Below are 22,997 nucleotides of genomic sequence, written 5' to 3'. Positions count from 1 at the left end.
TCAGCACTGACGAAATCAATATACCGTGTGTATATCGGTCGCCGCGCATTTCCTCTTTCGTCTTTGACACACTCGTCCACCTCGCGCGAGCGGACCGCTCTCTTTATTTCATATTTGCGTCTCGTGTTTTTCAATTAAATAAATTTTCTTTCGTACAAGGTACATGTTACACGGCTTTGGATGTGATCAACATCGATCTTCGCGATGCCGGTGTAAACACACACGCACCACTCCCAGACACACACATCATGGTGCTCTTGTGCAGCTTCCTTTACGTAATGCTATCAGCCAGTCCAGAGCTATTGCCTATTCCGACGGTTCCCGCTCCTCGGTCAGCGCGAGCAAGTCGTCCAGCCCCTTGCGCACGTCCTCGTCCTCCTCGAGCGACGGCACGGCGACCGCTTCGAGGCTCCGGCCGGTGGTGTCGCGCGCGACGACGCACACAATGGCGGTCAACGCGCTGAGAGCCACGGGCCAGTCCGGGTCCGCATTCAGCACGCTGGTGACGATCCCCTGCCCCGCCTGCCCCACGCGCCCCGTCCTGCCAGCGAGGTGGGCGTACTCGTTCGCGTCACCCTCGCCCAAGCCTGCAGGAGAGGTGCCGACGAGAGGTCTGCGCTAGGGTCGGCCGGCGAGGGGAGGGGGCGAGGCGAGGGCGGCAGTACGGCGTGCACCGAGGTTGAAGCAGTAGACGTGCGTCACGTCAGGAAAGTCCAAGCCCCGCCCCTCGGCTCGCGGCACCACCAGCACAGACGCCCCACCAGCCCTCACGACCGACTCAAAGTCGTCCTTGCCGGCGTTGCCGCGCTTCGACTTGAAGGCGGCGGCGCCAACCTCGCCGTCCTTCTCTCCAGCGCGCGTCGCCACCGCCTGCTCGCCCCACAAACTGTCGCGCAGCGCCGCGCCCACCCGCACCGCCGCGGCGGCGTCGGATGTGAAGACGACGGCGCGTGGGCGAGGGTGGTCGGCGCCTCCGAGCCGCGCCCACTCGCGCAGGTCGTTGCGCAGTAGCCGTGCGAGGGCGAGCAGCTGCAGCTGCGCCTGGAAAGGACGGGGCCGGGGCCGGGTCGTGGCACGTGTCTTGGATACGCAGCCAGAGAGCGCGGCGCCGCCTGGGCTTGGTCGCCGCTCTCCGGCGCGACGCAGAAGCGGTGCTCGATCCCCGCGGGGCAGAGCGCCTGCGCGAGGTCGTCCTCCGCCCACGAGCGAACCTCTCCGCCGCCGTCGACCAGGACGGGCGGAGCCACGCGGCCAGACTCGACGGCGGTCGCGACGGCTCTGCCGAGCGTGGCCCCGACGAGCACCTGCCCGTGCCGACGGGCGAGGGGCGGTGGAGCGAGGGGCGGAGGGTCGAGGGGTGGTGAGGCGAGGGGTGGTGGGGCGAGGGGTGGTGGGGCGAGGGGCGGGGGCGAGGTTGCGAGGGTTCGAGGGGGCGGAGGGGCCAGCGCACCCGGCTGGCGGCCGGAGGCAGCGAGTCGAGGGCGGCGCCGTCGCACGCGTCCGCCTCGTCGACGCACGCGATGCGCAGCGCCGAGAGGTCCAGCGACTCGCCGGCGGCGGCGACGGCGGCAGGCGTCGCGACGAGCAGCTCGCTATCGCGGAGGGGGCCCGCGCCCTGCGGCGGCGACGAGCGGGGCCGATGTGGCGCTGTGTCGAGGGAAGAGGGCCGCAGGGACGCGTGGCGAGGGCTGCAGGCCTCACCGAGGCTGCGGCGGCCGCTGCGGCGGCGCCCTCCTCCGCGGTGAAGAGGGCGGCGACGCGGACCGCCTTTGGTCCTCCAAACTTGAAGAGGGAGTCCTTTGCGCCCGGGTCGTATGTGCGCGACTCGCGAGAGTAGCCGCCGACGAGCGAGTGCAGCAGCCGGGCGGCCTAGGGCGTGGCTCTCCAGACAGAGGTAGCAGCAGGGCCAGCGACCAGAGCAGTCTCTCCCTCTCCTACTCGAGCCTGCTCCGCGAGCGAGGCAGTCGGAGCGACGACCAGGCCGGCGGGAGGCCCGCGCGCCGGCAGAGTGGCGTCGCCGCTCTCGTCGCGGCCCGGCAGCAGCAGCGCCGGCGAGAGCGCGCCCATCGCCTCTGTGGGCGAGAGCCCACCCGGCGCCTCCTCGAGCAGCGCGCTCACCGCGGCGGTCGCCAGCGAGGCGCGCTCCTCGAGCTGCTCCGCAACCTCGACCACGAGGCGGACGGAGAAGGCGAGAGTCTTGCCCGAGCCGGTGGGCGCGCTGAGGACGGTGTCGCGAATCGCGGAGCGACGAGCCGCCAGCGCGCCGGCCTGGACCGGCGTCGGGAACCGAAAGCCGAGGTCCTCAACCCGCGCCAACAGCCACGCGGGCAAAGCCGACGCATCCCAGACGAGTGGCGCGACTGCCGCGCCGGAACTTCCCCGCCCGGCCTCAATCTCGGCCTTTATTCTGCCGGCGGCGGCGTAGTCCTCCCGCTCGACGGCCGCGTTGAGGCGCGTTACCGCGGCGTTGACGTCAAACTCTGCGAGCAGCGGCTCCTGGACACGGCGGGCCGGAGACCAGGGCGATGAACGCGGCGACGGCGCGTACGACGCGGCGAGTAGGGTGCCCAGGGTGAGCATGGACGCGCCCAGACGTTGGCACTGCTGAAGGAGTCGCGCTCTCGCTGGGGCGGGGCCAGCGACCGCTGCCGGGCGAGGCAGCGGCACGGCTGGGTACCCCGGCGAAGTAGGAATTCTACGGCACCAAGAAATCTGCGTGACCTCACCCGACTCCTAACTAGGCACGACGGACTGGCGCGCACTGGCACTAACACAGACAGGCCCAGGTACACCACGGCTCCACGGGAGCCGCCTAAGCGACTTCTGCGAGGAATCTAAACATGAGGTCAGAGACGGGAGTCGGCGATCGCCCACAGATCTACCAGCGTGCAGCGACCACTCCTGCGCGACCAGCTCAGCCCCTCCCTCTCTCTCAGGATGGGGCCAGAGGAGCCAGCTGCCGATATGAGCAGCTGGTACGGCGCAGCCCGCCTTCCGCCGCTGAAGGGCGGAGCACGGAGCGCAACCCGAAGTGTCGAGACCCCAGGGGGGGCTCGCCACTGGTTGGGTAGTAGTCTAAGTCCTGAGCCTCGAGGCTTGGCGGGTCTATAAGTAAGTGTGCCGTGGCACGCTGGGGTGCTTACGCGGTCTAAGATCGGCGGGAGCCTCTTATGCGGGCTAAGTCGGCTGTGGCACGGCCTGGGGCCAAGAGGCTCCCACCGTGATCAACGATACGGCGCTGCCCTCAAATTTTCTTCGCCTGCGGCGGGCCCTACGAATCCGGATCGATCCTTCTCGTGCTCAGCAATCGCCGCTCAGCATCCTCCTCTGCCGATTCTCGTTGCTGCTTCTTGAGCGCAATCTTCTAGCCGCCAAACAGTTCTCACAAATAGCCTCAAGCTCAAACAATGAAACGCATGTCACAGAAGCCTGTGCATGCGCTGGTCCTCTTTGAACGATCCGCGCGTGAGGTAGCATAGGGCCTTGTTGGCAGCAGCCAGCTTGTTGCGCTGCTTCGTTGCGATGAGCTGATTGGGATCGCAGAAGTGCATGCCAAACACCACCACGATCTTGAAGCAGAACACATCGCAACCGCATCGTCCGCGCTGCCATCGGCACGCCGCGCCCGCCGCTTCGCCGCAGCCGCCTTAAGACACGCATAGCGGCACAGCACATGGTACGGTGCGCGTACTTGAGCAGGCGTTGCGCGCCGCAAGTAGCGCACTGGCCCTGGGAGAAAGCGATATGGCGTCGTGCACGGCATAAGTTGGTCGGGACGCGTCCAGGTATTTTTCGGGTAAACCTGGACTTTTGCAGGTATACCCGGGTTTTACCCGGAGTTGGCCTCGTGTCGTCTAAGTTCATGGCCCCCGACCATACAGCGTCTAAGTCTGAGCCCGGCTCCGTGCGGGGGCTAAGTTGAGCGCTCGCTCGCTGCAGAGGCAAGTAAGAGTGTAGAGCGACCCTCTAGCCCTACTACCCAACCATTGGCTCGCCAAGGAAATAGGAAAATGGAGGGCGGGGGAGGCGCCACACAGACGACAGTCCCCCCCCCCCCCCCCAGGAGGGTTCATAGTGTACGACGCGTTCTCGGACTTACAGGTTACAGCATGAGGGAGAGCGGGATGCGGGGCGGGATGGGGAAGCCGCGCCACAGCAGCGACTGACCTCTGCGAGACCGCCCCAGCGACGCCATTCGTGCATGTGGCTCGGCTCCAGCCCCTCCCTGACCTCATCTCGAGGGATCAGACGCCGTTCACACCACCAGCTGTGTGAGCACAAGGGAGGAGAGGGGATCAGGGCCATCCCAGAGTACGCCAACCCAGGGCAGACGCCTGGGTGACGGCATTAACATACCATTCTGCCTGAGTGACGGCATTAAAATACCACTCATGCTCGCCTGGGTGACTGACGGCGTTAACATACCATTCTGCCTGAGTGACGGCATTAAAATACCACTCATGCTCGCCTGGGTGACTGACGGCGTTAAAATACCATTCTGCCTGGGTGACGGCATTAAAATACCTCTCATACTCGCCTGGGTGACGGCGTTAAAATACCATTCATCCGTCAGAGAAGGCTTCTTTGACTAATGGAGAACCTCCCGCCCGCCCGGTCAACATCACTAGGGAGGAACGTTGTGATACGTTGAGAGTTACGTTGATGGCGCCAGCGCCTGCTGTTGCTTGACAAGTGGGGAGCAGACGGCTTCGTTACGAAGCTGCCCCCAGCAGGTGTCTTGACGGGTATCAAATTGTTCCCTACAAAGAGGCCAACTATTAGAACTAAAAAAAGAAAAAAGAAAGAAAACAGCCAACCCAAGGGAGGGATGGGAGGACGGCACGCCGCCACCACACAGGGATTTTATAAGCTATAAGGAGAGGAGTGTGGTGCTAGCCGTCGCCCACCCTAACCCTTGGTCGTCTGCCTCTTTCCATCTCCCTTCGCAGTCCCTCGCCGATTCTCTCGCTGCAACCTTCATGCCACCTCGCGGTCGTCCCACTCTCGTCGTTCTCCCTCCTGTTGTTTCCTCCTCTGTCGCGTCGTTCTCGTCTGCCTCCGGCTTCTCCCGCCTTTCGGCGCAACTCTGCCCTCCAACAAAAGAAAGAAAGAAAACGGACAACCCAACGGAGGGATGGGAGGACGGCACGCCGCCACCACACAGGGATTTTAAGGAGAGGAGTGTGGTGCGCTAGCCGTCGCCCACCCTTGGGCGTCCGCCTCTTCCTATCTCTCTTCGCAGTCTCTCTCCGATTCTCGCTGCAACCTTCGTGCCACCTCGCGGTCGCCCCCTTCTCGTCGTGCTCTCCCTTGTCGCTTCTTCCTCTGTCGCGTCGCTCTCCTCTGCCTCGTTCTGCGCCGCCGCCGCCGCCTGCCGTTCCCTTGTTCTCTCGGCTTCTTTCGCCTTTCGGCGCAGCTCCGCCCTCCTTGCTGCATATCCTGGCCCCTCGAGTCTATCGAGCTCTCCTCGAGCAAGGACGAGTCTTCTGACGCCCACTGCTACTCCAACTAAAGAAAAGAAACAAAGAAGACGGCCAACCCAAGGGTGCTACTCCAACTGCACTTGGAGTAATTTGGAGTAATAACTCCCTCGCCACAACACTGGGCACGGGACTGGCGCGCACTGGCACTATCTGGGATACAATTTTTTTCGTGCCACGTCACTCAACGTTTTTGTGCAATGCACATGCTCGCGCTCGCTTTGGCCGCGCTGTCGCAACCCGGCGGCCGCGGCGGCGCTCCGGCGGCCGCGCCTCTGCACCAGGTGGTGGAGCAGGTCTTTGACACCGACAAGGACGGCAAGGTGACGCTCTCCGAGATCACCACGACGCTGGACGGGCTCGCGGCGATCAGCGGCATGGGCATGGCGGGCGGCGCGGGCGGCGCGGGCGGCGGTGGCGACGCGGCGAGCGAGATGGCGGCCAAGATTCGCGCGGCCAAGCGCTTCGCGCCGCAGCTGATCAAGCTGATGGATGTGGACAGCTCGGGCACGCTGAGCCGGTCGGAGCTCAAATGGCTATCGCAGGCGCACAAGCGGATGAAGAGCTCGCTGAAGGACCTCGCCCAGGGCGTGTTCGACGCGATCGACGCCGATGCCGACGACTCCCTCTCCCCGCAGGAGCAGACCGCCGCCCTCTCGCAGCCGGTGCTGGGCGCCGTCGTCGGCCTGCTAGAGACGGACCCGATCAAGCCGCCCGCGCTCTCGGCGTCGATCGAGGAGGCCGCCACCGCGGAGAACCTGCGCGCAGCGGTCGCGCTGCTCGACGGCGATGGCGACGGCTCCGTCTCGCGCAAGGAGGCGTACCGCGCAGTGGCCGCCTTCAAGAAGCAGTTTTTGGAGGCGGCGACGCTCCTCGAGACGATGGGGCCGATGCTGGCCATGTTTGGGGGCGCGGCGCGCGGCGGCGGCGGCGGCGGCCGTGGCCGCGGCCGCGGCGGCAGCGGCGGCGCCTCGGGCGGAGCGGGCCCGAAGAAGGTGGTGAAGCCAAAATACAAGGCGGAGCTGTGAGCAGTGTGTGTGAGAGTGAAGGCCGGGGGGGAGGGAGGAGCGGCCGCAGGTGCGCGAGCTATGGTTGGATTCGACGCAGCAAGGGATTGCCGGTTTGTAACCATTAACCAACCAATCGCAGGCGGCGTGTGTTGCACCCCCATCCACGGCAGCCGTCGCTTGCTCGCCCACCCACCACACATGCTAGGCCTCTCGTTGACGACCCCAACACCCGACGTGAGCGTGCTGTGCGAGGACCTCGCCAACGTTGGCTTGCTCAGCTCGGACGCAGATTTCGAGGCACGATATGAGCTGCTCGGAGAACTCGGCCGTGGCGGGTACGCGGTGGTCTTCTCCGCGCGGCCGCGCAAGCCGCTCGCTTCGGACGAGCGAGCGGTCAAGGTGTTGGACAAGGTCCTTCTCGCGTCACAGGGTGGCGACTCGGCGCGCGTGGTGCGCCGCTTGCGCGATGAGCTCCGCGTCTGCTTGGAGCTCACCCACCCTCGACTCGTCAAGCTGTATGAGATCGTCGAGACGCCGCACAGCCTGTACATCGTGATGCAGAAGGCGGGCGGCGGTGCCTTACTGGAGCGCATCATCGAGCGAGGCGCCTTCTCCGAGGAGGGCGCGCGGCATGTTATGCGGCAGGTTCTCGACGCGCTTTCCTTCATGCACAAACACGGCGTGATCCATCGCGACATCAAGCCGGAGAACATCCTCCTCGAGGGAGCGGACGGGTGGGACGTCGTGATCACCGACTTTGGTCTCGTTAAGATCTTCTCCGACCAAGACTCGCTCGCGACGTCCATGACTCGCATTGCAAACCTCGGCCTGGAGGGCTCCTTCAGCCGTCACACCGCGGGTGGCGTCACCGCCAACGCCGGCAGAGAGATCGACAGGTGCGACAGCTGCGTGGGCACTCGCTTCTACCGCGCGCCGGAGCAAATCTTCTGCGACGCCCCCTACCCGACCACCTACGGGGCGGGCGTCGACGTGTGGGCTTCAGGCGTCGTCCTGTACATTCTGCTGTCGGGCACCTACCCGTTTGCCCCGCAGCACATCCCGCCACCGCCGGTCGCTGCCCCGGCGAGCGACTCCTCGCCCGCCGCGTCTCCGGTGTTCGACGCGCCGCTCCAGCGCTTCCTCCGCTTCCCTCGAGAGCAGTTTGCAAACGTGAGCGTGGCGGCTCGGGCGGCGATCACCGCCATGCTCACCGTCGACCCAAAGGCGCGGCCCACCGCCGACGAGATGCGCCGCCACCCGTGGCTGTGCGAGCCCGCCCCAGAGCGGCCGCAGACGCCACAGAAAATGAACCTGTCGGCAAGCTACATGGATACGCTACACGAGACGGTCCGGGCGGCCAAGCGGGCGCGGGAGGACGCTTGGCGTTCGAGGGGCAGTCTGTGCGACAGCCGCGGCAGTAGCGGGGTCTTTGGAAGCGGGGTCTTTGGGAGCGGGGTCTTTGCCCGCAGCGTCACTGGCGACGACGGAGGGGCGCATCCGCCCAAGTCCGTGCGCTTGCACGGAGCCGAAGGGGGCGGCGAGGGCGGCGAGGGCGGTGGCACGCCGGCAGGGACGGGGACGGGTGGGGAGGGTGGGTGCTTTCCTCCGGAGGCGGCACCCGCGCCGCAGGCCCCTGCCACGCCGAGGGCGGCAGGCCGCGCGGAGCGTCTCGTGACGATCCTCCAATGCTTTCGCCGCCGGCACGAGCGGCTGCCCACGGCCTCCGAGCTCGTGGACGCCTTCAAGCCTCACGGCTCCCTCGACGAGAAGACGGCGGCGCGGCTCCTGGAGCTGGAGCTAAGCTGCGAGGGGGTGTTTAGTGAGTGATGAAAAGGAGCAAAGTCCAAAGTGCAAAGTCGAAAGTCCAAAGAAGAAAGAATACAAGGGATCACAGGGATCTGTTTAAAAACATTTCGGTGCAATATGCGACGATGGGCCCGGCAGCAGGCTATACGCTGCACTGAACAAAGAAGAGGAGCCGGTTGCTTTTGTTTCCTACCCTTACTTAGGCGCTCAGAAAAATTGCCCGCCTCGGTAACTGTAACGTCTGCAACGACGCCTGTGTTTGTGCACATGGCGGTCGGAACGCCAGCGTCCGACCCTCCGTCGGCGAGCGACGGAGAGAAGCTGGCGCTCTGGCGCGCGCAGATCGCCGAGGACGATTCCGACGACGGCGATCACCCTCCGCCGCCGCCGGCTCCGCCTCGCCGGACGGGTCCACACAGCGCGAGCGGTGGAGGCAGCGGGAGTGGCGGCGGCGAGACAGAGTACCTGCAGCGCAAGGTGGCTGTGCTGCAGCTGCAGCTCGAGGAGAAGGACCTCGAGCTGCAGGAGGCTCGCATGCAGGCGCAGTGGGTCCGAGCGGGGTGTGGAAGTGTGGGCATGCTGGCACACCGTGCCACACAACCACGTCCGAGTAGGCTGCAAACGAGCGCGCCTCGGCTGCGCGCGTCGCGCCGGCCGCGGCTGCGCAGCGGGATGGCGTCGCAGCGGCGGCGCGAGAGGACAAGATGAGGGAGCTCGCGGCAAAGTGCAAACAGGTTGAGTGAGGGCGCAGCTAGGGAGAGGGCTCTGCGGACCGGCCCGAGGGGGGAGCCCTCCTGTCCCACCAGGCGACGATGGCGCTCGGTCGCGAGCGGTCGCAAGCGGCGCAGCTGGCGTCGGAGCTCGCCGGGCTGAGGCAGCAGCTCAAGGCCAGGGAGGCCGCAAAGGAAAGCGGCGGCGTCAACGGCGGACCAGCGTCGCCGGGGCAAGAGCGGCGCGAGGCGCAAAAGCGGCTCGCAGAGACCAACGCGAGGTGTGCGCTCGCTCATGAGTGCCGCGACACCGCCCACTCGAGATGAATCGCCTGTCCGGTCCCTGATCAGATTGGCGGAGCTCTCCTTGTCGTACGAGGGCGCGAGAGCGGAGCTGGCCAAGTACAAGCGCGCCCTCGAGCGGGAGGTGTGCGGGGCTGCCTGTCCCAATCCAGCGCAACCCGTCTGTCCAACAGGACCAAGCACGCCCTCACAGGTCGGCTCGGTCGATGGCGCCGCTCGATTGCTAGAGGGCGGCTCAGGGGCGCGAGGCCGGGCCGAGCAAATCTCGCTGCTGCGCGACCAGCTGAGGGAGGCCCAGCGGCGCGCGATGACAGACAACGGCGGGTTGGCGGGAGGCCCCTCGAGCCCGGGGAGTCGGGGCGAGGAGCGAGCGAGGGAGCGGCTGCAGCAAATGGAGCAGGAACGAAGGCACGACCACGAGCGGCTGCTAGTCGTGGAGCAGCAGCTCCGCGCGGAGCTCGACGAGTCGCGGCGGCGGGCCGACGCTTTGGCGGCCCGCATCAAAAATCTGGAGGCGGACGTCCGCAGCAAGCGCGACACGAGTGAGCGCGGGCCGCGGGCGGCATGAGTCCGTATGAGGCGGGGACGTTTTCCTCGCAGGCGCGACAAGCTCAAGCTGCTCCTCGATAAGAGCGACAACGACAACCAGCTCGTCTCCGCTTTGCGCGCAGAGCTCGAGCGGTGCCGGCAAAGCAGTGGAAAGCTCTCACCGCAGGGCGACGTCCCTGCGCGCAGAGTCGCCGACCTCGCCACGAGAGCCGCGGAGCAGCAGGAGCGCCGGTGACGGGCTCTGAGGCGGCCCATCTGAGTGGGGAGGCCGACACTCCCGCGCCCGACCCTCGCAGGCGCAAATCGGCAGACAGGAGAAGATCATCGGCTCGCTGCGGGAGCGGGCGGCAGAGGTACGGGCTTGCCCGTGGATGAGAGTCCCTCGCCGTCTCGGTGACTCGAGCGTGCTGTTGCCAGGTGGACCGGCTGAGCAGCGAGAATGAGAAGCTGCGCGAGCTGGTGGGGCTGCTGCAAGACAAGCTGAGCGGCGCCGAGTAGAGGTCATTGTGTGACCTACGGCGTCGCGCCAGCGCCGCCCCCGAGGGTGTTGACGTGTTGCGCGGGGGAGCGAGTCGGAGAGGCAGACCCGATCCTCGTATGTCGTGTGTTGTGTGTTGGAGAAGAGCACAACAAGTACAAGTACGATATGCCATCATATACGCCCCTTCCCGTCTACGGTTCCTTGGAGCACAGGAGCACTTGTGGGGAGTTTTTTTTGTCTCGGGATTGGGCGCGCTCTGCGGGAAAGAGGGGCACCTAATAAACCAAAAGCCAAAACACGGGAGCGAAAGATAAGCTCAAGAATCCTCACTCACGAATAACGATTACTTACTCATGCGTAACGCGTACCACGACTGGCTCGCACCACCGCCTCGCCCGTTGCGCGTTGGCCTCAGGAGCTGTCGCGTTCGGCTCTCCGATAGACATCACCGGCTCCTCCACCCCGCGGGTGGCCCCTCCGAGTCCTGGGCCTGCAGGTACTCGCCGATGAGGTCATTCATGTTCGCCTGGGCTTCGCCGAACTCCGCCTCCTCCATGCCGTTGCCGGTGTACCAGTGCAGGAAGCTCCTGCGGCGCAACATCAAGCTGTAGTACTCTAGGAGGCTCCCAAACATCGTCGAAATGCCCGTCGAGTTGACTGCGTAGCCGGCCGAGGCCACGAGTCCCCTGGCCGGGATCTCGCAGTGCGAGTGCTGAATGTTGTTTGGGATCCAGTTGACGATGCGGCTCGAGTGTGCGCTCCGCACGCGGAGCATCTGCTCGTCCAGCTCCGCGGCCGAGATGCCTCCACGAAAGAAGCCCGCGGCGGCGAGGTACTTGCTGTTGGGCGCGTCGCGGTAGCTGCCCAGCTTGTTGCGTTCGCGGAACATTTCGCTCGTGAGCTCGGCCACCGTGCTCCGGTGGGCGGCGGGTGAGCGGCGCGAGGCCCGGGGTGACGAAGTGGAGGCGCGGGGAGGGAACCAGACTGTTGGCCACATCGCGAAAGTTGAGCGCGGTTGGGAAGCGGACGCAAGTGGTGATCCCTGCCATGGCGCCGCTCGTGAGCTGGTTGAGGTCACGGTAGGTGGGAGCGGTGATATTGAGCGGAGCGCGGAAGCAGACGTCGTAGAGCCGCTGTTCGTCAAACATGAAGGTTGCGTCCACGTTCTCGACGAGCTGAATGAAGGAGAGGACCGCGTTGTACGGCTCAGTGACGGTGTCGGACACCTTGGGCGAGGGAGCGATTGAAAAGGTGCACACGAAGCGCTCTCCGAACTCCTCACGGAACTTGGAGATGAGGAGCGTGCCCAAGCCGCCGCCGGTGCCGCCTCCGATGGCGTGATTCAGTTGAATGCCCTCGAGAGCGTCGCTGGCTTCAGCCTCCTTGCGTATGACGTCGAGGACGGTGCCGATGAGCTCAGCCCCCTCCGTGTAGTGGCCCTTGGCCCAGTTGTTGCCTGAACCCGTCTGGCCGAATACAAAGTTGCTCGGGCTAAACAGCCCGCCGTAGGGGCGCGCGAGGACAGAGTCCCTGGTGCCAGGCTCCAGGTCGACGATGACGGCGCGCGGCGCGTAGCGTCCGCTCGCCTCCTCTCGGTAGTACACGTCGACGCACTGCCGAGGGGCGGCCGGCCCTCTCATCATCTCGGTTGTGTTTTGGGGCGGTTGGTGGGAGTGGTGGTGGTGGGAGTGGGGGCGGTAAGTGTGCACCTCGAGCTGGAGATCCGAACCTCCAGCGTACGTGCCCGTCGGGTCGATACCATGTTCTATCGAAATGTCCTCCCAAAATTGGGTTCCGACAGAGTTGCCAGCCCCGCCGACAGAGACGGCGATCACTTCACGCGTCGTGCGGGCCTGTGGCTGAGCGGCGCCGCGGCTTCTCGTCGCCTTGCCCACTGACGCCGCGCCCTTTCTCCGGTCTGCGATGAAGCTGGACGGTGGCCGCGGGCACGAAGGCTGCTTCAGCACCGGGGAGTTCCACTTCGTCACGCAGTCAGCCGCGCACCACATGCGCGCGTTCCGCGGGCTCGAGCGCCGAGTGAAGATTGAGGCGGGCGTCGACGGGCGTCGACGGGCAACGTGGAGCTCGGCCAGGGTTTCCTCCCACACCACTCTTGGGTTTATTTTTGCGTCTTGCGGCAGCCATGCTGAAATTCTGGAAAAGCCTGGCCGGCCCCTGCCCCTACCTACCTACCTACCTACCTACCTACCCTACTTATGGGAAACTAAAAAAGAAACCATGGGACGGGTGAAGGTGGGGTACTATACCAACTAGAAGGGAACGACGCGACAGAGGAGGAAATGACAAGGGAGAGAACGACGAGAGTGGGACGACCGCGAGGTGGCATGAAGGTTGCAGCGAGAATCGGAGAGAGACTGCGAAGAGAGATAGGAAGAGGCGGACTCCCTGGGTGGGCGACGGCTAGCGCACCAACACACCTCTCCTTAAAATCCCTGTGTGGTGGCGGCGTGCCGTCCTCCCATCCCTCCCTTGGGTTGTCTGTTTTCTTTCTTTTACTATACCAACTAGAGGCGGACGCCCAAGGGTGGGCGACGGCTAGCGCACCACACCCCTCTCTTTAAAATCCCTGTGTGGTGGCGGCGTGCCGTCCTCCCATCCCTCCCTTGGGTTCTCCGTTTTCTTTCTTTCTTTTACTATACCAACTAAAGTGATGGTTGGTGGTACTCTCTCCTGCAACCACAGTCCTTCCTGAGACATGACAGGCCACTCTCAAGCCCTACAAGCACCAGATCACCCACTTGACAAACGCTCGCGACAAACGCTCGCGGAACCCCACGCTGGCCCGGGAGGATGCGGATGAGGCTCTCATGAGGTGGAATGAAGTCAAGCTCTGGACGCCCCTCCTCATGTCAAGACCTCCTCGACGGGCGTTGGCAACGCCTCGAGTGGCGGCACGCCCGCCTCCGTTGGCCACTCCTACGCCTTCGGCAACACCGAGGAGAAGGCCCGCCGCCTAAACATGTGGGCTGCAAGGCGCGCGGGCAGCCCGGCCAACCCTTCTCCCACAAGTGACAAGACCGGCCACGGCTACGTCAAGGCGCATCGCGGTTTCTACCACGACGCGATCTTTGTCAAGCGCAACAACTTCATTCAACCTGCTGCTCCACGAGACGTTCGGCGGCGGCGCCGTTCTCGCCCACCGCCGTTCTCAAGCTGCGCCGCCTCGCGCGCAAAGTCGCGCGAGGCAGCGTCGACCGCACGGCCTACTCGCCCAAGTACTCGCTTTCTTTTATGTCCCACCATGCAGAGCGCATCTCTCTCTCTGTTGTGCGAGGCGTGAACCGCGCCATTCGCTCTCACCTGGCAACCCTGTAGGTAGGTAGAAAGGTGAAGAACAGCCAGGCTCGGACTGGACACCAGCGCGGTATGGGTGGACGCGAGACAGATGATGACGACACCCTGTCTGCACGTCTCGCGCGCGCGTGAACAAAAAACCGGGAGGGCCATGGACCTACCCTACCTACCCCGCATGGCTTCCGCCGCTTGCGCTTACCGGGTAGCGCGGCGGGCGGACAAGCTTGCTTGCTTGCTATTGTGTGTGTATATGCTACCCGTTGCACTCGCCACCGTTGCCTTCACCGATCACGCGCCCATCCCGCTCTGGCCGGGTGTGCCGCCAGGCGAGCGCACTGGTGCGACAGGGCACGAGACGGAAGGGTGCGAGACTCCCGGCGTCCCAGTCGCAAGATGTGTCGACCGATCCATCTCCAACGTGACAGTGCCCACCCTGACGCCGTACCTAGTCGCGGGCGCCACCTCGGCAGTCGTGATCGCGCCGGGCGGAGCCTACAAGTTCCTCAGCTGGGACCGCGAAGGGACCGACATCGCTGCGTGGCTCAACTCGGTCGGCGTCTCCGCCTTCCTGCTGCGCTACCGCGTGCCCGGCCGCGCGTGGCTTCCGTTTGGGTCGGCGCCGCTGATGGACGCTCAGCGTGCAGTCGGCCTCGTGCGGGAGTGGGCCGCCGACGGGCGAGCGCCCGGCCTCAACGGGTCACGCGTGGGCGTCATCGGCTTCTCCGCGGGCGCCCACCTCGCAGGACACCTTTCTGTCGCGTGGCGCAGCCGCAGCTACCCGCGCGTCGACGAGGCCGACGCTCGGCCCTGCCGCCCCGATTTTGTCCTCATGATTTACCCGTGGGAGAGCGTCACCGAGCCGCCCGTCAGCGCCGGCCCCGACGCCGCCTCGGCGCTGAACGTCACCAGCCGCAACCCGCCAACCTTCCTGACGCAGACCGAGGACGACGCCGCTCATGTCGAGAACAGCCTCTACTTCTACCTCGCGCTCAAGAAGGCCGGCGCCGCGCCGTCCGAGCTGCACGTCTACCCAGAGGGCGGCCACGGGTACGGCCGCTGCACGAAGCCGACCGTGCCAAAGGGGCTCGCGGTCTGCAGCTGGCCTCACCGCGCAGCGCGCTTCCTCCAGACGCTCGGGGTGTTGCCACTGTTGTGAGCGTCGCCGACGTCCCTGATCGCAGCCCAGTGATGATATTAGTACAGTCAGTCCACTGCGTCACAGCGTAAAGCACCGCTCCACATTCCTGATTCCTCATTCGTCCGTAGAGTCTAAAGACCGTAGAAAAAGATAGGATCCAAAACCAGCGACAATTCATACGTCGAACGCGTCACCGTCAGCTCACCGGCACGTCTGCCGCGAAATCGCGCTCGCGGGGCGGCGCCTCCGCCACGCGGGCCTGCAGCGCCTCCTGCAGGAACCTTAGCCGATCGATGGCGCGGCGCTGCTCGTCTAGCCTGTCTCTCAGCCGCGCCGCCTGCAGAGGGGCGAGGAGCCGTAGGAGGGTGCCTGGGGAGCCTCCAGGAGCGGTCCGTTCTGGGTCGGGTCTCGGAGGCGTCTCTCTCGCCTGCTCGAGGAATGCGAGCTCTCGCTCCATGGCCTGCACGCGGTCGTCGCGAGAGACGGGCGCCGCTCCTCGCCACAGCTCGGCGCGGCCCTGCGCGCGCCCGATCTCGACCTCGAGGTGGCGCACGCGCGCGCGGTGGCACTGCAGCCGCTGCTTCACGTCGGCCACCTCGACCTCGAGCACCTGACGGACGCGACACGGACGCGGCATCGGGACGCGCCGCGGCCCAAACGACACCGCCGAAGCACGCCGGGGCCCCACACCTCGCGGTTTGTGAGGCGCAGCAGCGCCCGCTCCGACTCCTCCAGCCGGCTGGCCAGCTCCTCCGACTCGGCTCGCGCCACGCCGCCGTCGACAAAGGCCTGCGTCGCGCGCTCCATCGCACGAACGAACGCGGGCCGCGCCTCCTGCGACGCCTTTGCGCGCAGCGGCATGTGATCGCGCCAGATCGCGTCGAAGAGCGACTCGCGCCACCGGCCCCGCCGCCGCTCGGAGGCCTCCGCAGTCTCCTCCTCGGCCGTGCGCCTGCTGCCCGTCCTCTCGTTCCGCTGGTCGGAGGAGGAGGCGGAGGAGGCGGAGGAGGAGGCGCGACCCCACTCCGCCGCCGCCCGCTCGCGCGCCTTGCGCCGCACCCCTGTCGCGTCGATCGTCCGCCGACCGCCGAGGATGGCGTCGAAGGCTTTGGTCACGCGGCGAAAGGCCTCCGGCGTGCCTCCCACGTCGGGGTGAACCTCTCGAGCAAGCTTCCGATACGCCTATCCCACGTGGTGGTGTGTCTGTAGCAATGGCAGGTGAAGCACGGCCATCGTTGGACTCAGCAGGAGTGCACGCCTTTCTTACCTCTGCAAGCGACGAGCTGCGGCTCACGCCGAGCACCACGAATGGGTCTTCGGGCTCCGAGGCGATGGGCTGACGAGTGCGAGGCCGCAGTGGCGGCAGCGGCCTCAGCAGGGGGGAGAGGGAGTAGGCGAAGCAGGCGAGTATGAGCATTGTCGCGGTGGGGGGATGCTTGCCGCGAAAAGCCCGAAGAGGCCTGCAACAAACTCACAATCAAGCTGAGCATCTGTTCACTGTTGCAGGGCCGATCGCTCTCGGGCCCACAGACATCCCGCCCACCCGCCGGTTCGCGTGTATTTTCGCTATTGTGAGCTTTCAACATTCAACCGATTCAAGACGACGGTGGGGTGCCCCCGAGTGATCTGTGATCTGTGTGTGAGGGTCCGCCCGCAGGCGCATTTTGTTTGTATACCGAGGCGGTGCCCGGTGCCGAGCGCAGGCCGGAGCCCACAGGTCGGACCTTAAGACAGCGTTGTAGATCCCTGGGCGAGGGTGGTGGAGAGGGCGGTCCGTCGGCGCCAAACCACCTCCCACCGAGGTGGGCAGGTTCCACGCGTTCCCGGTCCGCCCCGTTGGAGGTAGGCCGCTCGTCTAGCCAATCAGCCTTAACGCGAGCGGTCTGGCCGTTGGAATGGCCGAGTTTGGCGGGGGGGAGGCCAATGACCTGCCTACTAGGCTAGTAAGCCGACATGCCAGGCATGCCGACCTTTCGGAGCCCCCCCTCGACTCGTCGGTCATGCGGGGGGGGAGGAGGAGTCGGCGAGTAGCGGGGACGAGAACAGAAATGCCTGAGAGGGTGGGGAGGGAGGCGTGAGGCGCAGGGTGAGGGGCGTGGGGGCGCGGGGCGCGGGGCGTGCGTGGGACGCGAGTGGGGACTGAGATCTGAGTGGCGGACGAGTGTGCCGGAGTCACGCAGGGCGCGGGCGAATGTGGCCAGCACGGCAGCACATTTTTACTTACCTACCAGAACTCGGTAGCTGCCTTGCTTTAGGTTTAGCTCGCTCACTCCCTAAACGTAAACTCGACGCCCGACCCCGCCTCCAGCGCCTCCTTTTGCTCCCACAGCCCCCCCTCGACCTCCGGCTCGTGGTCCGAGGGCGTGTCGGTGAAGTAGCGAGGGTCGGTGAAGTACTTTAGCCACCGGAGCGTGATGGAGGAGAGGTAGAGCAGCGCGACGAGCTGCATCAGCCACATCAGGTACTTGTACGGCGAGACGGCGGGCGAGCGGTGCACGACCGTGACGAGCAGCAGCAGCGAGTGGGCGGCGACGAAGTTTGTGGTCGTGGTGAGAAACTCCTCCGAAAAGATGATTGGGTGGTGCACGCCGCCAATCTGTCGGCGCAGTCGGCGGCGCGGTCGGGCGCGGGCGAGGCGGCGGAGCGGACGGACGAGGGGCGGGGGGGGGGGGGGGGGGGAGGCCGGAGGGAAGCCGGAGGGAAGCCGGAGGGAGGCCGGAGGGAAGCGGGAGGGAAACCTGGTGGGAAAACAAAGGCGGCCCCCGTGCGGCGCCTCGTGTGCGTGCCACGCGGAGAGGGAGCAAAAGTCGAGGAGCGAGACCGCGGCGAAGGCCATGTAGACGGCGGTGGCCGCCTTCTGCGTCGCGTCCTCGGGCGTGCGCGAGTTTGGAGCCGTGGGCGCAAAGTTGTTGATCTCGTTCATAAAGGCGAGACCAAACTGCTCGGCCTTCCACATGCGCGTGGTCACCCACGCGCCGAAGAGGAAGAGGACGGCGCCGGCGCAATAGGGGAAGTCGATCCACCAGATGGTGAGCTCTGGAGGAGGCGGAGAGAGGTGAGGGCGGAGAGAGGGCGGCGGTCGGGCGAGAGGCGGCGAGGATGCCTCGCCGCGTGTGCCTTGAGACGGGGCTTTTGTGGGTGGGTGGGTGGGGGTGCGCCTGGCCTCGCGCACTCGCAGACCCCGAAGACGAGCGTCGCTCCCGAGCCGACCAGGAAGAGGACCGAGCCGAGGAAGTAGGAGGAGCAGAGCCAAAACACGCGCTGCCGCGGCGTCGCGTCCGCGTTGTGAGCCCACTCGATGAGAGCGGCGAGGACGAAGAGGAGGGAGCCGACGGTGCCGGCGACGCCCTCCATCCACACGGAGACCAGCTTCTCGCCCTCGGGCGTGTCGGGCGAGACGAAAGTGGCGGCGCAGCAGACGTTGAAGCACAGCGCGCCTACAGCGGGCAACGGGCAGAAAAGTGTGAGCCGTGGCTCCGCGCCAATGGCTTGGTTTAGAGGGAGGGCGGCGCTCGCCAATCAGGTAGAGGGTGGTGCCCCAGAAGCCGGCGGGGGTGGCGCCGGTGCAGCCGAAGAGGCGCCGATCTGCGCGGCCCACGTTGATCACCTGCGCCGAGGGGCGGTGGTGGCGTCGGGCGGGGAGGTGGTGGGGAGGGGGCGAGGCGGTGGGGCGCTGCGGCTTCGCGCGCCTCGTAGTAGCCCATGTACGCGCCTGCGGTGTAGGTGAGCGAGCCGACAAAGTACGGGTACCCGACGAGCGCCTGGTGCATCCATCTCAACCATCTCAACCGTCTCAACCGTGAGCGGCAGCCTCGTGCTCCTGTTTGAAGCGCGGTCGGCGGGGCGCCTGAAATTTCCACTTTGCTGCGCCGTGCATGAAGGCGGACGCCGCCGCACCGACGATGAAGAGGATCGAGCCTGCGGGGCGAGGCGACGGCTCGGGCGAGGCGACGGCTCGCGGGGGAGGCTTTCGGTGTGTGGTGAGGCGTGAGGAGTCCGTTGAGTGAGCGCGCTGCGGCTGTTGTGCGTGTGTGCGTGCATGCGTGCGTGTGGTGTGTGTGTGCGTGTGTTGCGGTAGGGTCGGTCCCTCGACGAAGAAGACGCCCACCCAGAAGGAGACGGTATTGCGGAACACCCACTCCGACGACCCAAACTCGGCCACCTACGGGGAAGGGTCCGAGAAGCTTCCGGGAAGGGTCCCGGTAGATGGGCTCGTGCAGCCCCGGCAGCCTGCAGCTGGCGGCGGTCCGCCATGGCGGAGAAGATGTCGGTGAAGGAGCTGCCGAGGAAGGATCCGCTCGGCTTGATTGCGCCGCCGTTGCGCAGCGCGTAGTCGACGCGCCGCCGCGTGAGCCGATCGGCGAGGCTCTCCCGGCCGCTGCTCGAGGTCGGCACGAGGATCGCACTCGCGGAGCTGGACATGAGCAGCTCGGGCGGAAGCCGTTCGCCAGGCACCGCCCGGCGCCCTGCATGTGCCGAAAGCGGAGGATACAGCCCTGGCCGCGCGCTGCGCTGCAGGTCACTCACGCGGTCAGAGCTCTCCTCGCCAAGGCGGTCGGAGCCCTCGAGGATGCCGAGCGATCCCCAGGCCGACTCGCCGTCGGTCGACTCTCCGCTGGGCACAGGCGGTGGGCTCGCGCTCGGCCCCGCCTCAAAGATGTGCGGGCGGGAGCCCCAGTTCTCGGGGCCGTCTGCGGCAGCCTCAGCAGAGCCACGGCGCAGGTCGGCGGCTATCTGGGTCATCATCCGCGATAGGCCGGGGAAAAACTCGCGGGGTGCTGGCTCCTCGTTTGTGTCCATAGACGGGAAGCGGCAGTCTGGCGTTCACTGTGGATGAGGTGAGACAGCCAAGGTGGCTGTCTCGTTCTACAAAAGAATTCTACATCACCTAAGTCTCAAAAAAAAGCTCGTGCGGGTGTGGACCCTGTCCTCCTCCCCTATCCCTCGTTTGGGTTATCTGTTTTCTTTCTTTCTCAAAAAAAGCACACTGGCACGATTAAAATCCCTGTGTGGTGGCGGCGTGCCGTCCTCCCATCCCTGCCTCCTTTCTCTTTTTTTTTTTCGGCGGCGTCATGTGTGAGAGATTTTTAGCAATACCATTATGTGATGTTACAGGTGGGTTAAGAGGGAGATGTGCGCGAGCTGCGGGACCGCCGGGACGGCGGGCGGGTGATTGACAACCCGCTGGCGGACCGCCGCGAGGACCCGGAGGCGGCGGCAGAGCGGGAGAGGAAGGCCAAGGTGGCGAAGGTCGCCTCGCAGGCGACGAACGCGATGGCGGCAGTGCGGGCGCAGCTCGATTTGCGGGAGAAGGGGGCAGCAGACAAGGCCGCGAACAAGGCCAACGACGACGCGAGCGAGGGCGCCGGTGAGGGCGTCGTCTACGATGGTCGAACGAGCGTTCGCCGCGCCCGCATCGACGGTCCGGACAAATACGTCCAATACCAAACAACTCTAACACTCACTCGTCATTTGGGGCCTGGAGCCCTGCCTGTTCACGCGCGCGCGAGACGTGCAGACAGGGTTGCCAGGTGAGAGCGAATGGCGCGGTTCACGCCTCGCACAACAGAGAGAGAGATGCGCTCTGCATGGTGGGACATAAAAGAGAGCGAGTACTTGTTTTGTTTTGTCATGTGTGTGTCCCTTCTTGTTTCATATTAACAACGAAGGCTAGCTCAATCAAAAGAATTTAAGTTTTAACGCGGAACGAGAGCGCCAGCCCCCGGCAAAAGAATTTTAAGTAGACTCATAAGAAGTCTCGCAAATCCTGGATGGGAGTTGTGTGTTTGGAGTTGATGACTGCACTGCTCCAAAGTGCTCGAAGGCGGAAGGGTGACCCTAGGCTACGCCTTAGCCTAGGGTCAGGGCTCTCTCTACTCTCTCTTGCCCGTAGCCCGCCCCCGAGCATCCGGCCCGCTGGGTGCGCTTCTTTTAGCTCCCCGGCCCTGCGCCTGCCTGCCTGGGTGTGAGAGGTTTTTATATAATGACTGAGACCCCCTGGTCGCTGGTGCCATGTAAAACGATAAAGATTAAAAAGTGCGACTTCAAGCGAAGAATGTTGTAATCAAGATTCTTTCCCCTCGTGCGTGTGTTTCATTCTCAAGGGAGGGACAAAGCGGAGACACATCAGCCCAGTCCACTGAACTGGTAGCAGTTCAGACAGTGGTTCCCGCATTCCACCTGCATTCTCGGCGCCTTGCACATCAGGTTCAAGCAAGCCGTGAGGTTGCCTCCCGCGCACGGCTGCGATGGCGACGACAGGGGTGGAACTTGGGGCGGAAGCGGCGGTGCGGCCGGCAGCGGCGCCGGCCGCGGCGGCAGCGGTGGCGGACGCGGCGGCGGCAGCAGCGGCGGCGTGGGCGGAGGGGGCGAGGGTGGCTGACGCGGCGGCAGCGGTGGCGGAAGCGGCGGCGGCGGAAGTGGCGGCGGCAGAAGCGGCGGCGCGGGTGGAGGGGGCGAGGGTGCTCGAGCAGGGAAGGGAGGGAGGCCGACCGCCACTCCCGTGGCGTTGGGGAAGCGCGCCTTCTCGAGGTCGATCACCTGTGGTGTGATGGGGGAGTGCGCGGTGGCGGCGAGGTCGGGCCGGGCGCAGGAGGCAGGCCCACCGACGGCGGGGGGCTGCCTAGGGGGCCGCGGAAAAGAGGGGCGGCGCGCCCGCGTAAAGTCCGCCCCGGAGAGCGCTGCCCCGGCAAAGCTGGCGTCGGTGAGCTTGGCGCCCACGAAGCGGGCACTCTGCAGCGATGCGTCGTAAAAGTCGGCGATGTTGAGCGCGGCGCCGGTAAAGTCGGCGCCCACCGCCACCGCGTGCTGCAGCTGCCCCTCGGTGAGGACCTGGCGGGCGGCGGCGAGAGGGCGGCGAGGGCGGTGAGGGCGGCGAGGGCGGCGAGGGCGGCGAGGGCGGCAGTGAGGATAGCAGCGAGGCCCAGGGAGGGCGGCAGGCGCGCGTGAGGGAGGGGCTGGTGTATGGGTGTGACGTCCCTCAGGCCCTGCTGGCACCCGCCCCTCGCGCAACCCAGCAGCCCGCCCCCCCTCCCCCTTCCCTCCCCGCGGGAGCTCGAATCGCCACACGCTACTCACGCCCGGCCATGCGCCAGGTGCGGGTGCTAGGCGCAGCTCGCCGTGTTGACGAGCGACGCGCCAGTCAGGTTCGCGTGCATCAGCCTCGCGTGGTCGAGGTTGGCCCCGTCGAGCACCTGGGGTCGAAGAGAGTCCCCCGGAGTGTCGAGTGAGGAGCCTCTGGCGAGAGGGGAGCAGGTGCAGGCTGGCCGTCGAGGCACCTCCCCGCTGAGCTGCGCGTGCGTCAGCCACGAGTCCGCCAGCGAGATGCCGCTGTAGTCGCAGCCGACGAAGCGCGCGTGGCTGAGCCTCATATCCTCCATCGACGCCTGCGAGTTCAATTCAGTGTAATTTAATTTCCTCGTGTCCTCCATCGACGCCTGCGCACGGCCGCCGTGCTCATCAGGGCTGTGGCTCGGGCAGACCGCGTGTGTGGCGGAGGTGTGAGGGCGGGGTGCGGGGCCTTGCGCAGCGAGGCTCGCACGAAGGAGGCGTTGTCGAGGGACGAGTCGGTGAAGGAGGCCCCCTCGAGGACGGCGCCGTCGAAGATGATCCCTCTCCCCTCGGTTATCATTGTCAGCTTCGCGAAGGCGAGGTCGGCGCCGCTGAAGTTTGCGCCGTGCAGCGTCGTGCTGCTCAGGTCGGCGTTGTGGAGGCTTGCCCCCTGCCAGGAGGGCGGCGAGGGGGCGTGGGCGCGCACCACCCGCGAGACCGGTGACCCTGTCGCCTGTGCGCCCCTCGGACCGGAGAGGAGCTCTCGGTGGGCACTGCTAGAGAGGCACTGCCAGACCAGAGGGCCACAGCGCGCACCGCAAAGCTGGCGCCGTCGAGATGGGCGCGCTGCAGGATGACCTTGCTCATCCTCGCGCCGGCGAAGGAGGCGCCGCGCGCGTCGACCGACTGGAGGGACGCGCCGGAGAGGTCGGCGGCGTCGAGGAGGGCGCCTACGGCACACACGGAGGAACGGGCTCCTAGAGGGCTCTTAGACGGCGCCCGGAAGCGAGGAGGGCGCCGCGGAGGCTCAAGCCGTCGAGGACGATGCCGGGGAGGCTCGCGCCGCGCAGGTCCGCGCGCGCGAGGGTGACGCACTCGAGCGGGCGGTTGGTGTGCAGGTTGGCGTGGGGGTAGAGGTGCTGCACGCACATGTTG

At 65.9% G+C, this 22,997-nt stretch overlaps 9 protein-coding genes across 9 annotated transcripts; 3 read left to right on the top strand and 6 right to left on the bottom strand.

The window, feature by feature from the left end:
* Nucleotides 1–306: 306 nt before the first annotated feature.
* On the bottom strand, nucleotides 307–2,580 carry EMIHUDRAFT_210941 (hypothetical protein; the record flags this gene model as incomplete). Its single annotated transcript, XM_005768351.1, has 6 exons — nucleotides 307–587; nucleotides 675–1,041; nucleotides 1,077–1,278; nucleotides 1,497–1,615; nucleotides 1,702–1,869; nucleotides 1,939–2,580. The coding sequence occupies 6 exons, from the start codon at nucleotides 2,578–2,580 to the stop codon at nucleotides 307–309; spliced, it is 1,779 nt and encodes a 592-aa protein (XP_005768408.1).
* A 4,108-nt stretch (nucleotides 2,581–6,688) lies between these two features.
* Nucleotides 6,689–7,762, top strand: EMIHUDRAFT_66263 (hypothetical protein; the record flags this gene model as incomplete). The annotated part of the gene is made up of 2 exons (XM_005768350.1): nucleotides 6,689–7,290; nucleotides 7,396–7,762. Coding segments are annotated over 2 exons (969 nt in total), but the record flags the coding sequence as incomplete, so codon positions are not given.
* Nucleotides 7,763–8,563: 801 nt separating this feature from the next.
* Nucleotides 8,564–10,356, top strand: EMIHUDRAFT_210937 (hypothetical protein; the record flags this gene model as incomplete). The annotated part of the gene is made up of 8 exons (XM_005768349.1): nucleotides 8,564–8,845; nucleotides 8,911–9,030; nucleotides 9,103–9,287; nucleotides 9,358–9,433; nucleotides 9,503–9,829; nucleotides 9,920–10,089; nucleotides 10,169–10,211; nucleotides 10,276–10,356. The coding sequence occupies 8 exons, from the start codon at nucleotides 8,564–8,566 to the stop codon at nucleotides 10,354–10,356; spliced, it is 1,284 nt and encodes a 427-aa protein (XP_005768406.1).
* A 428-nt stretch (nucleotides 10,357–10,784) lies between these two features.
* On the bottom strand, nucleotides 10,785–12,348 carry EMIHUDRAFT_210936 (hypothetical protein; the record flags this gene model as incomplete). The annotated part of the gene is made up of 3 exons (XM_005768348.1): nucleotides 10,785–11,240; nucleotides 11,320–11,952; nucleotides 12,049–12,348. The coding sequence occupies 3 exons, from the start codon at nucleotides 12,346–12,348 to the stop codon at nucleotides 10,785–10,787; spliced, it is 1,389 nt and encodes a 462-aa protein (XP_005768405.1).
* A 1,556-nt stretch (nucleotides 12,349–13,904) lies between these two features.
* EMIHUDRAFT_103044 (hypothetical protein) lies at nucleotides 13,905–14,810 on the top strand (the record flags this gene model as incomplete). The annotated part of the gene is made up of 1 exon (XM_005768347.1): nucleotides 13,905–14,810. One exon carries the CDS (start codon nucleotides 13,905–13,907, stop codon nucleotides 14,808–14,810), a length of 906 nt encoding a protein of 301 aa, XP_005768404.1.
* Nucleotides 14,811–14,988: 178 nt separating this feature from the next.
* EMIHUDRAFT_210934 (hypothetical protein) lies at nucleotides 14,989–16,209 on the bottom strand (the record flags this gene model as incomplete). Its single annotated transcript, XM_005768346.1, has 4 exons — nucleotides 14,989–15,402; nucleotides 15,483–15,744; nucleotides 15,817–15,974; nucleotides 16,060–16,209. The coding sequence occupies 4 exons, from the start codon at nucleotides 16,207–16,209 to the stop codon at nucleotides 14,989–14,991; spliced, it is 984 nt and encodes a 327-aa protein (XP_005768403.1).
* Nucleotides 16,210–17,010: 801 nt separating this feature from the next.
* EMIHUDRAFT_436624 (hypothetical protein) lies at nucleotides 17,011–18,563 on the bottom strand (the record flags this gene model as incomplete). The annotated part of the gene is made up of 5 exons (XM_005768345.1): nucleotides 17,011–17,388; nucleotides 17,566–17,828; nucleotides 17,951–18,229; nucleotides 18,309–18,399; nucleotides 18,482–18,563. Coding segments are annotated over 5 exons (1,045 nt in total), but the record flags the coding sequence as incomplete, so codon positions are not given.
* A 332-nt stretch (nucleotides 18,564–18,895) lies between these two features.
* Nucleotides 18,896–19,605, bottom strand: EMIHUDRAFT_356221 (hypothetical protein; the record flags this gene model as incomplete). Its single annotated transcript, XM_005768344.1, has 2 exons — nucleotides 19,022–19,605; nucleotides 18,896–18,953 (listed from the first exon to the last, which is right to left on the bottom strand). Coding segments are annotated over exons 1-2 (629 nt in total), but the record flags the coding sequence as incomplete, so codon positions are not given.
* A 1,313-nt stretch (nucleotides 19,606–20,918) lies between these two features.
* EMIHUDRAFT_103042 (hypothetical protein) lies at nucleotides 20,919–22,993 on the bottom strand (the record flags this gene model as incomplete). The annotated part of the gene is made up of 5 exons (XM_005768343.1): nucleotides 20,919–21,623; nucleotides 22,070–22,228; nucleotides 22,333–22,512; nucleotides 22,659–22,792; nucleotides 22,837–22,993. 5 exons carry the CDS (start codon nucleotides 22,991–22,993, stop codon nucleotides 20,919–20,921), a joined length of 1,335 nt encoding a protein of 444 aa, XP_005768400.1.
* Between the last annotated feature and the right edge of the window lie 4 nt (nucleotides 22,994–22,997).

The sequence above is a fragment of the Emiliania huxleyi genome (genome assembly GCF_000372725.1).
Source record: "Emiliania huxleyi CCMP1516 unplaced genomic scaffold EMIHUscaffold_46, whole genome shotgun sequence".
Lineage (NCBI taxonomy): Eukaryota > Haptophyta > Isochrysidales > Noelaerhabdaceae > Emiliania > Emiliania huxleyi.
The sequence above is the reverse complement of the archived record's forward strand: the minus strand, read 5'-3'. Positions and strand labels throughout refer to the sequence as shown.